General features: G+C 42.5%; 1 protein-coding gene across 1 annotated transcript in view; it reads left to right on the top strand.

Annotated features, from left to right (window-relative positions):
* The first annotated feature begins 37 nt into the window (after positions 1-37).
* Positions 38-12,240, top strand: part of POLR2B (RNA polymerase II subunit B) — a 20,375-nt gene continuing 8,172 nt past the window's right edge. The window contains exons 1-13 of the mRNA XM_042870557.1: positions 38-152; positions 265-337; positions 2,685-2,835; positions 5,758-5,870; positions 6,125-6,344; positions 7,499-7,657; positions 8,678-8,842; positions 9,351-9,547; positions 10,323-10,442; positions 10,769-10,955; positions 11,085-11,228; positions 11,572-11,711; positions 11,815-11,926. Coding sequence (XP_042726491.1) covers positions 134-152; positions 265-337; positions 2,685-2,835; positions 5,758-5,870; positions 6,125-6,344; positions 7,499-7,657; positions 8,678-8,842; positions 9,351-9,547; positions 10,323-10,442; positions 10,769-10,955; positions 11,085-11,228; positions 11,572-11,711; positions 11,815-11,926 — 1,800 coding nt within the window. The 5' untranslated portion in view covers positions 38-133. The remainder of the gene's footprint in view (positions 153-264; positions 338-2,684; positions 2,836-5,757; positions 5,871-6,124; positions 6,345-7,498; positions 7,658-8,677; positions 8,843-9,350; positions 9,548-10,322; positions 10,443-10,768; positions 10,956-11,084; positions 11,229-11,571; positions 11,712-11,814; positions 11,927-12,240) is intronic.

Here is a 12,240-nt window from a genome sequence, read left to right as displayed (position 1 = left end):
CCGCGCATGTGCGCTCCTCCTTCTTCCTGCCGCCCGCCTTCCTGCCGCCACCGCTCCGCGGGCGCTCGGTGGCGGATCCTCGGCTTCTTTCTCTCCTGTCCCGGCCGCTCGTGGCTCCCTCCTTGCCGTCACCATGTACGACGCGGACGAAGGTGAGGGCACGGCGGCTATCTCCTGCCGGGCCGCTCCCTTGCGGCACGTGGCTTTCTGCGGGTGGCCCTGGTGTGGCGGCCGCGGCCTGACCCGTTCCTGCTTCCCCCGCAGATATGCAATACGATGAAGACGACGACGAGATCACCCCCGACCTGTGGCAGGAGGCGTGCTGGATTGTCATTAGGTAATGCCCCGCTCGCTGTGCCGGTGGGACGGGTACGGCGCGGCGTACGGAGGCCGCGGGCTTTGCTAGGCTAGGCCGCGTGTTTCGGCCTCTGGGGAGTGGAGGTGCGACCAGCTGGGCTGCAGGGTCGTTGTTTGGGTTAGCAGCACCCTGGTTGGCGAGGCTTACGGCCTGGTAGCAACAGCAGTCCAGCCGGCAGGAGGTGGTCGGCCCTCTGGACGCAGCCCTGGTGAGGCCGCATCTCCATTACTGAGCTCAGTTGCGGGCCCCTCACTACATCGGGCCTGCAGTGTGTCCAGAGAAGGGCAACAGAGCTGAGCCTGGAGCACAGGTCTTATGGGAGCGGCTGAGGGAGCTGGGGTTGTTCAGCCTGGAGAAGTAGAGGCTCAGGGGAGACCTTATGGCTCCTGCAGCTGCCTGAAAGGAGGTTGTGGCAAGGTGAGGGTTGGACTCTTCTTCTTGGGAACAGCCTTACATTTTGCCAGGAGATTTTCAGATTGGGTATTAAGAAACACTTCTCAGAAAGAGTGGCCCAGATGAACAAAACCTAGTGCAAGGTCTTGCACCTGGGTTGTGGCAACACCCACTGTCAGTACAAACTGGTGGATGGCAAGTTGGCCTTCAATCAGTAACGTGCCCTTGCAGCTGAGAAAGCCAGCTGCGTCCTGGGCTGCATCAAAAGAAGTGTGGCCAGCAAGGTGGGGGAGGTGATCTTGCCTGCTAATCAGTGCTCATGAGACCTCACCTGGATGTGGAGTTCTCAGTACAGGAGAGATGAAGACCTGTTGCAGCATGTTCAGAGGAGGGCCATAAAAGCGATCCAAGGGATGGAACCCGTTTTCTCTAAGGACAAGCTAAGAGTGCTGGGGCTGTTCAGCCTGGAAAAGAGAAAGCTCCAGTGAGACCTAAGAGCAGCCTTTCCGGAGGGTTGTAAGAAAGGACATAGACACTTTAGCAAGTTCTGTTGTGATAAGACAAGGGAAAATGGTTTTAAACTAAAAGAGGGGAAATTGCATGTAAGGAGGAAGTTTTTTAGAGTAAGAGTGATGAGGCACCAGAACGAGTTGCCTAGAGAGGTGGTGGAAATCCTGTCCCTGGAGACATACAGGGGGGTCTGAGCACCCTGATGTGGCTGTAGGTGTCCTTATTTCTTTTAGGAGAGTTGGACTGTATGACCTTTGAGGGTCCCTTCCAACTCAAACTTTATTTCTGTGATTCTGATGCAGTGGCACAGGCTGCTCAGGGAGGTGGTGTAGTCACCATCCTTGGAGATGTGGTGCTGAGGGACACGGTGGGATGGGTAGGAGATTGGATTAGCTAATGCTAGTGGTTTTTTTCCAACTTGAATGATTCAATGATTCTAAGTAAGAAGTGATTCTGATTCCATGCCATACATGTGATGTTGCTCATTGCTGTCACGTTTGAGGAGACTGGAAGCAGCTGTGCTACCAGGCCAGTGCTTTCCCAGCAGAACACCAGCAGCCAGGCCCTGTGGCTTCTCATGCTGTTAAGAAGTGGGCACCATAAGCAAAAGTGTTTCTCTTCTAAACAGAAGTCTTTCCCTATGTGCAGTGGCGGTAGAGAGCAGCAAAGCCAAGGTAGCATGAGATCTCCAAGTGGTTTCAGGGCTCTGTGGCACAGAGCCTATGTGTTCAGGTCATCCTGTTAAAAATGAGAATGCAGAGCTTGGAATGTTGGCTTAGGTTTCATAACTGGGATGTGTTGGGTTGTGTCTAGATCACGCAAAAGCTAGGGAAAATATAGAGAAGAAGTGAAGCTGGGAATCTGTGTGGCTGGAATAGAGGGTATCCAAGCTAAGGAACTTGGCTTAGGTTGGAAGGACCCCTAAAGCCCACCCAGCCCTAACCCCCTGCTGCAGGCTGGTTGCTCCCCACTGGATCAGGCTGCCCCAGGGCCCCATCCAACCTGGCCCTGGGCACCTCCTGGGATGGGGAAAGTTCTGAGAATTAGGAGGCTGCAATTGCAGGCACTCAGTTTACTGCAGCTTAGAAAATACATTGAAGTAAAGTCATTTACATCTCTTGTTGAGAATCTTTCATGAGGTTTGTGATGTTTCCTTTTGAATTTAAGGTAGGGTGAATACACGGCTCAGCCAGGAGGTGGCAGCAAGTCTGTCACTTTGCAGTGTGTCTTCAAACACCAATGAGAATTGAGTTTACTTTTTTGAGCATCTACACATGAAACCTGTGCCTCAGGCGAAAAGTGTTTTCTTACTGTATTTCAGAGCTTTTGAAGATTTTGTAATAAGTGTATCTTAAGTTTGCAGGCAAAATACATTAATTAAATTAAGGTATCTTGTTAATGTGGTTTTTTTTTTTTCCTGTAGCTCCTATTTTGATGAAAAAGGTTTAGTCAGGCAACAGTTGGATTCTTTTGATGAGTTTATTCAGATGTCTGTGCAGAGAATTGTTGAAGATGCTCCACCAATTGATTTACAAGCAGAAGCCCAGCATGCCACAGGAGAAGTGGAAGAACCGGTGAGTAGAGGTGATTGGTTTTCATAAGCAAAATGATTTCACCTTGCGTAGGTGGGTGTTATTTGACCTCTGTCTTGGGAGACTGAAGTACATCTGTCCTCCTGGCTGTGTCCTTACTCAGATAGAAGTGTGAACTGTTTGGATTCTGTAAGGTAACTGAGTAACACCACTCAGGATGGGAGCAGGCCTCACCAACAAGGGTTTAGTGGAGCAAGCCAGCTAGCCAAAATAAAACCGAGTTTTGGTGGGATTTTGGTTTTGGTAGCTTTACCAGGGCGGAAAAGGCTTAAGGCTAAAGAAGTTATGTCTGGGTTTTCTAATGGAGCCCTTATCATCTTCCATTGGTACCATGCTCCAAATTATCTAATGTCTCTTCTTTGTGAGGACTCTTCATGAAGTGTGTGAGGTTACAGTGCATGTTCTGCATTGATTGTGGTACTTCTGTTGACTGTGATGCCCCCCATATGGTGCGGTCCCTGTTCTGCACTTGCCAAAAGTGATCATCCAGTTACTCAACTTTACTGCTTCCTTGTTGAGATTTAAGGGAACTTTAGGAGTTCAGAGAGTCACATCTGTTACGTGTTTTGACTATTCCTTTCCATTTATTTTTGTTTGCAAGCATTACTTAGAGAGAGTAACTGAGATTTCTTTTAGTTCCTCCATTTGATATTGTGTTCATTCTTGGGTAGATAAACATTTATAAATGTTTATCTCTGTCACGGAGTTGACCAGATCAATCTATGTCTGTGACAGGCCTCTGCCCTCCCCCCCCACCCCAGTCCCACAAAAAAATGGGAAGGGAGGAAAAGAGCAGCGGCAACAATCTATGGAGGAAAACTTATTTTACTATAATATCGGAATACAAGATAACACAATATAATATAATTTAATTGAAATTGAGATTAATAAATCAGACAAGATGAGAGAGAGAGAGTTCCCAGGACTGATTCAAACCTGAAAAGCTTGGAACGGCTAGGAAAGCACCTCCAGCACCCACTGCCAGGCAGCAAGAGAGTGCCCCCCCCACCCGGAAGGGCCAGACCCCGTGATTTCTGTAATGTACAGGGATAGGTACTTGGGATTGGGGCAGTGACACTTTAATACCCAGTACACTACATGATGTTTTGATGTGGAATACTGAAACCCAAAAACAAAGAAAAAAACATAGAACCATGACAATCTCGCTGTAATTTCTCTTAATATTTCCTCTGTTACTCTGTGTATGTTATGTCTACATTCCCTAGCTGTGCAGTTCTGCAGATGCTGTATGAGCTGTATGCAATTATGTATGGATCTCCAGCGTATTATGTGCCTAACTTTGCCCAAAATGTAGTATTTGACTCGATGGTCTGTTTCTTGCTTTTATTAATCCAATTAAAGTTTTAAGAGTATGGCCTAAACGTGAGAAAAAGAAAGCTTGGTTTTTCCTTCGGTTTTACTTGTTGTCGATCTCTTGCCTAATTGGAGAACGCTGGATTAATTTAAGGAAACTGAGTATGATTGGATTAATCTGAGGTGACTTCTTGTTTCTCCTTCCCTCCATGTTCAGCCTTGCATTTTGAGTGCAGCTCAGGCAGTATGTTTTATAGCACATTAAAGTGTTTTACAACCATGCTGAGAGATGGGAATTACAGTAAATGTGTGTCCTGTGTGCTTATATGAGAACTTGTGGAAGTTATTTTGCACAGCTACTGTTGCAAATCCAGGAAAAAAGTGTTTGTTTGGGTGAGAATTGAGATCTAGTTTTGCTAGAGCAAATGTAGCTCTGGTGGTGTGCTACTGCAGAATCCTTACGGCTCAGGTACAGTTAGATGACTGCATGGAACTCAAGTTTTGCTTTAGTAATAGATATTCTCAGTGGGCTTCTAGATGGTGAGGTGGCAGCACTGTTATTTATTTGGCTTAGTTTCTGCTCTGCAAGTGGTCACAGTGTGAAACAGGAACTCAAAGAAAGGTGATTCAAGGTAGAGGGTCTTTCAACTTGTTTATGTTCTGGTAGAATGATTTGTTAATGTTTCTATACCCTTAAATTTTAGTTGGTGAAGGAATGCTTTGAGAACAGTGCAGCTCTAAAATCTCATTGCAGTGGGAATTTTAGGGATGATTGGCTCTCAGAGCAAAGCAAACATCCTGAGAATTTCTCTATTGCTGATAGGTACCTGTCTTTTCTTGGCTTTTTTTTTTAATGCTTTACTGTGAAAGTATTTCTGTGGAACTGAAAATGATTACATGTAATACAATATGCATAGGAGTAAGGCTGCACAAAGACTCACACCTTTTTGATGTGTCAGCCTATTGTTTGCGTTGAAGTAAATTTGCCTTTTTTATTGTATACTTAGCAGTTTTGTCTAAAGCTAAGTCAACAATAAATATATACTGGGCATATGCTGTTTATTAATGTACTCCCTCTGACTTAGTAGATTTTGAGTTAGTTAGCTGTTTTACAGGAAGACAATGTTGTTTGGGTACCTTATACCCAACGTTGTATGGGTACCTTAACTCTAACCAATGGTTTTGACCCTTCAGTTACCTCTATGTGTTTTTTATTAATGAGGTGCCTAGAAATTATCAAAAGTTCTTGAGTGATTGGCACTGGAACAGGCTGCCCAGAGATGTGGTTGATGCTCTGTCCCTGGAGATTCTCAAGGCAAGACTGTATCAGGTCCTGGACAACCTGATTTAGCTGTGGTGTCCCTGTCCATTGCAGGAGAGCTGGACTGTGTGGCCTTTAAAGGTCCCTTCCAACTCCAAGGATTGATTGTATGATTTGCTCAGCTAGCCATCTGAAGGGGGATTGTTTCCATGCCCTGAGCTGAGGGCATGCAGCAGCACTGGGTATTAAGCTCAAGGGCTGCTCCTGAATAACTAAGATGGATGAAGATGGATGGTTTGGCTATTGCAGATAAATGTCTTGTTTTCCAGCCCCGGTATCTCCTGAAGTTTGAACAAATCTATCTCTCCAAACCTACGCATTGGGAAAGAGATGGAGCACCGTCACCTATGATGCCCAATGAAGCCAGGCTGAGAAACCTTACGTAAGAAACATCTCTGTGATGGTTAAAATACAAGGAAGGACTGGTTCTGTGTTACTAACTGATAGTCTTTTTTTATTTAGTCATTTTGACAATGTAATCATTACTGCTCTTATTACAATGTCTAATCGTTAAATCCAGATGATTTGATAATAATGCTCCATACTACCAGTGAGTAGAATAATTACATTTGTCAGCTTTCTGCAAAGGCTGGAGTAGTAACTGATAAACAACACAATGGTATTTTTTTCCTGTAGGTATTCAGCCCCCTTATACGTGGACATAACTAAAACAGTTATTAAAGAAGGAGAGGATCAGTTACAGACACAACATCAGAAAACTTTTATAGGAAAAATTCCTATTATGTTACGATCAACGTACTGTTTGTTAAATGGCTTAACTGACCGTGATCTCTGTGAACTGAACGAATGCCCTCTGGATCCGGGTGGCTATTTTATCATTAATGGATCAGAAAAGGTAAGGGATGATACTTCGCATAGTTGTCTTTACTGGCACTGGAAATTCTGTTACTTATTTCCAATTCTTTTGCCGGGAATATAAACATTTTAATTACTGCAGGTAGTCCTAATCTTGGAGAAAGGTTAACTTAATCTTTTGCTAGGACTTTGTGAACCACCTTTTCTTCTTCTAGGTCCATTATTTTTTCCTACATTGCAGAGCATCACACACTTGAAAACATAATGAAGTGTAGGAGGAGGGTATTTCTTCCTTAGCAGTCTCCTCTGGGTTGTTCACAGCTGTATAGATGCATTTTATAACAAGGTTAGGCTTATCCTGTTTCTTTCTTCCCTCTGTTGCTCCTCATTCAGCTTTAGCAGAGCATGTCCTCTCCATATGCTTGTGCCTCAGCGATGAAACTGACTTGACAGTTGTTACTTGACACCTGGACAAATATGGCAAAAGAAAAGAAAAAATAGTGTTTGTTCTTGGAGGCAAAAAAAATCTAGCTTTTACTATCAGAGCTGGCATTAGAATTTATTTGCACGGTTTAGTTCATTGACCTTGGAAACAGATAATGACATGCTTCCTTTATCAGTATTGTGGCTAAAATTAACGCCAAGTTCTCAGCATGCTTAAGCAGATGTGGTGAGTGCGTCTCAGAAAAGTGTTCTCTGAGTCTTTTTATTTTGGTTATTCTATATTAACAAGGCATAAGTTTTGCTTAATGCTGAGCTTTGAAAACGTGGAGTCTAATCCAACTGAGTTTGGCAAATTGACTTCATGCTGTGAAGAGCTTATAATCAGGAGAGAGACAGACTTTTTACATGGTTTCCTAGCAATAGGGCAAGGGGGAATGGGTTTAAACTAAAAGAGGAGATGTAGGTTATATGTTAGAAGGAAATTATTTACTGAGAGGGCAGTAGGATGCTGGCACAGCTGCCCATAGAGGCTGTGGGTGCCGCATCCCTAGAGGCACTCAAGACCAGGCTGGATGTGGCCCTGGGCAGCCTGAGCTGGTGCCTGTTCTAGCAGGTGGCAACCCTGCACATGGAAATAGGTGATCTTTAAGGCCCTTTCCAACCCAAGCTATTACATGTTTCTATGATTCTATAGAGAAACCTTGTGCTTGTTATTATCATGTGTCCTTTTGTGTTCTTGTCTCTACACAGGTTCTGATTGCTCAAGAGAAAATGGCTACAAACACAGTATATGTGTTTGCAAAAAAAGATTCCAAATACGCCTACACAGGAGAGTGTAGATCTTGTCTGGAAAATTCCTCTCGACCAACAAGTACTATATGGGTTAGCATGCTAGCCAGAGGTGGGCAGGTATGTCTCAGCAGTAATAATCCCCTTGCTGGGCCTTGCATTGAAGGTTGTTTTTGCAGGTTTTGATCCTGTCCTGTGTCTTCATGTCATTTACTTTGCAGTTTTGAAAAGGATTTTCTTCTGATAGTAAATTGTGAGAAGGTGAAATTACATGAAAACGTGTTCTGTTATGTCATAGATTAATGCCTGTCTCTGGGATGAATAACTTGGGGATGGCTCTCTTTGTGCCACAGTAAGGTGGAGTTAAAAGTCTTAGAACCAATTACTATAGATGAGCCTTTAGGATATCCAAACACATTTCTGCTTTTTGACAAAAGACAATAAGGACACAGACCCTGTCTTTGCCAAAGACAGAAGTTTCAGATGTGTTTCGCAGCTCATGTATTAATTCATACTTAAAATAATTGTGTCCAGGCATCGTGCAGTGATTTCCCAGTGCCAGATCAGACTTGTGTGGGGGAATAGGTGCTGTTCTTAAGTTCAAAAGCAGGAAGTGTTGGTACTCGTTTTCCACTGCACTGACTGCAGAGAAATCTCCAAGCATTCAAAGAGCAGCTTTAACAGAATCCTTACACCACTTCATTGGGGGGAGGGGCACTCCTCAGTGGTTGTCCCTCTGTGTCCTGAAATACCTGAACCTTTCTGAGGAGGAGGGAGCACTTACTTGAGTAATCATAAAAATGGAGAGTTGCACAGCTTTTCTAAGCTGGATTTAAGCTGATGTAAGGAAAATTGAGTATGAATTGGAAGAAAATGATACATACGGATGAACAAATGGTATTCTTCTGTATGAGGAAGAACATTCAAGTTCTTCAGGCTTCTGAGGTTGTAAACAGTTTTTTAAAAAGAATAGTCACTTGCATAAAGTATTGGAATAGCTTCATAGTCTACTGAGAAGTCCTGTTTTCCTGTAGTGCTTGAATAAATGCATTTGCAATACATCATCCGAGTTCAGAGAGAGTGTTTTATTTAAAGGCTAAATTGTTTTAGACTAACATATATTATACCCTGTCTTTTTAGGGTGCAAAGAAGAGTGCTATTGGTCAGCGCATTGTAGCAACATTGCCATATATCAAACAAGAAGTGCCAATCATAATTGTCTTTCGTGCACTAGGGTTTGTGTCTGACAGGGACATTTTAGAGCACATCATTTATGATTTTGAAGATCCAGAAATGATGGAAATGGTAAGATGTTAAATAACTTATTTTCTAGCTTAACATTATGCGATGTTCAGCTGTGGCTACTCTTATTTTGTTCATTTTCCAGTTTGTCAGTATTTTGTTCATTTTCCAGTTTAATTTATTGTCTATTAGAAGCCTGGAAAACTTTCTGCTTTACTCGTTACAATGAGTGTTTTGAGTGAGCAAATCACAGTGGAAATTGTAAAGAGCGAGTGAATACTTGAAGAGGCAGGTTCTTATCCTGCTGTCCTTGACTTTAATTGTAAAATCTCCATTTATGTCTGAATCTGCAGCAGGCCTAGAAAATATTTGAATGAGAACTATTGTCTGAAGCCTTAACTAATTTTTGTGTGCTTCCCACATGCTCTGTTATGTTTTGAAAGAGCTGCTGTAGTAAAGCCAGAAAACAGTAATTAGCAGTTCCTGAAAAGAATTGTTAGCAAGCTCCTGCATAGTTTCTACCCCAGCGAGCGCCATGAGCTTCACGGTTTTGCTGTAATTTGTTCATTAGGTTAAGCCTTCTCTGGATGAAGCCTTCGTCATACAGGAGCAAAATGTTGCTCTGAACTTCATTGGATCAAGAGGTGCAAAGCCAGGCGTCACCAAGGAAAAGAGAATCAAGTACGCTAAGGAAGTCCTGCAGAAAGAAATGCTTCCACACGTTGGTGTCAGTGACTTCTGTGAAACCAAGAAGGCCTATTTTCTAGGGTATGTTGGTATATTCTCAAGTGTGCTGTCACACCTGCAGTTGGTCATTGAAGACAGATCTGATGTGCATGTTTGGAAAAGCACTCTGAATAGGAGTTTGTTTTAACCTCAGTCTTCTGGATACTCGGTGATGAATTTTAGGATGTTTGTTTTCCTACCTGAGAAAATGCAAACGATGATAAAACAGTTAGAGAATTAGAAACAGTTAGAGAAAAATTAGAGAATGAAAGCCCCCAACACCACTGGATTCAAAGATGTGGTGATAATGATCAAGTATTCCTTTTCAAATCTCTTTGGGTGAAAAATATACAGAGGTTGCTAGTTAAATTGTAGGGAGCGATAACTATTGACAAGTTGTATGTAATATAAGCCCACTCTTTAAAACCTTTGGAGCATCTTCTTAATCATTGCTTATTGTTACGCAGATAAATCACAACGTTGGGTGACCTGTCATTTTCCTTCAAATGCCACGTTGAGCTCACAGTCTCACAAGCTTAAACACAGACTGTATTATTGTCCAGGGCACACATGTAGCAGAAGATGCATTGCCATCATGATGTAAATACTTACTTTGTTTCAGTTATCTAAAATTTTAGCGTGTTACTGAATTCTAAGGACACAAGTGCTGAAGTGACCTGCCTTAGAGCAGCAGTATTTTAACTTAATCTAAAATGGACAACCTTTAGGAAACAGTTCACTAATGTATTTAATAAAGGCATGTATTTTTTGTTGTGAATGTCTGCTGATGGTTTAAAATATGAACTTATTTCTTTAGGTATATGGTTCATAGATTGTTGTTGGCTGCACTGGGCAGAAGAGAACTTGATGACAGAGATCATTATGGCAACAAAAGGCTGGATCTTGCTGGGCCACTGCTGGCTTTTCTGTTCAGAGGGTAAATATATAATATATTCTTTGGAGATAATTAATAGAAGAGTCATTGCCAGTTCTGGGCTTCTAAATAGATCGGGCTATTTATTGAGGCTGATAGGCAGACTGGGGCATCTCAGCTTATATCTGATCATGGCTTTATTTTGAAGCATGTATTGTGCATGTTCTCAAGCAGATTAGTTTGGTGCTTGCTGTTTTGTTTTTCTCCTTTTCCCTTTGTTACATACCACTTCTGCTAAGAAGACTGGTGACTTTTTTTTTCCCATTCTGCGTTGATTAGGCTGAATTGATACAGTACTGTTTAATCTTATTTCTTGACATCTTCTCCAGAATGTTTAAGAATTTGCTGAAGGAAGTGAGAATATACGCACAAAAGTTTATTGACAGAGGGAAGGATTTCAACTTGGAGCTGGCAATTAAAACGAGAATTATTTCTGATGGTTTGAAATATTCATTGGCCACTGGAAACTGGGGTGATCAGAAGAAAGCTCATCAGGCCAGAGCAGGTGTATCTCAGGTACAGTTTTAGTTCTTTTCAAATACATTGTTTCTGGTAGCTGTTGATGCTTTGTCTAATGTATCATGATACCTGCCAGAACACCACAGAGAAGAAGCTCTGCCTAACCCAGTTCCTTGTTACATTCAGGTGTTAAACCGCCTGACTTTTGCATCAACACTTTCCCATCTGAGACGCCTGAATTCTCCAATTGGTAGAGATGGAAAGCTAGCAAAGCCCAGGCAGCTGCACAATACGCTGTGGGGAATGGTTTGCCCAGCTGAGACTCCCGAGGTAATGAATATCGTATTTTCATCACTACTTATTGTGTACCCAACTGCTTTTATCTGGTGGTCATTTTGTGGCTGGGTTAGATGATTTTAGTCGTCATTCCAACCTTTAATGGTTCTGTGATTATGATCATGGCAATTGAAGCGATCACCCGCACTTCACCTGAAATACTGACATGAACACTTAGCTTTATAGCTAACTTTGTATTTGAGTGGTAGAAACAAACCACAGATTATTAGCATATTTTGTGTACAGTTCCTCGAGGGCTTGAAATAATTTTCTGGACTTGATTTGGAAGATGGGGAGTCTTTTGGTTTGGAAATGCAAAATCTTCTGTTTCTCCTAGGGTCATGCAGTAGGACTTGTCAAGAACTTAGCCCTGATGGCTTACATTTCTGTGGGGTCTCAGCCATCCCCAATTTTGGAATTCTTGGAAGAGTGGAGTATGGAAAATCTGGAAGAAATATCTCCAGCAGCTATTGCAGAGTATGTGCAAACAAAATTACTTAAACAGATATAAGGCTTTTATTACCTGCACAGTGCTTCAGGGTTTTGTGGTTTTGTTTTGTTTTTTTTTCCCTCTTTCTAGTGCTACCAAGATTTTTGTTAATGGCTGCTGGGTAGGAATACACAAAGATCCAGAGCAGCTTATGAATACCCTAAGGAAGCTCCGTCGTCAGATGGATATAATTGTGTCGGAGGTACAGCTTCAAGACTTCGGGGATCTTTGGAGATGAGGGAGGGCAGTATATTGGGACTGCTTTGAAGACTCTAAACAGCATTGTTTGCACACCTTTTTTTTTTTTTTTGGTTCATTTGTTAAGAGGAACCAGTTGAAAAAATGCTTATTGAAAAGACTTAAAAATTTATCTCTTGAAATGCTTTTTTTTTGTATGAGTGTTAATGTTTGTTCTGTTCTGCTGGCAACACATGGAGAACCTTTGAATTTGGGAACTTTGTTATCCTATTTTGTACTCTGTAGTTCTGATTGCAGGCTGAGACTTTGCTTTGTTGT

This window comes from Lagopus leucura, unplaced genomic scaffold (assembly GCF_019238085.1).
Source record: "Lagopus leucura isolate 7727_CA_CO unplaced genomic scaffold, USGS_WTPT01 Super-Scaffold_100004, whole genome shotgun sequence".
Classification (NCBI taxonomy): Eukaryota; Metazoa; Chordata; class Aves; order Galliformes; family Phasianidae; genus Lagopus; species Lagopus leucura.
This window is presented reverse-complemented; position numbering and strand designations above follow the sequence as displayed.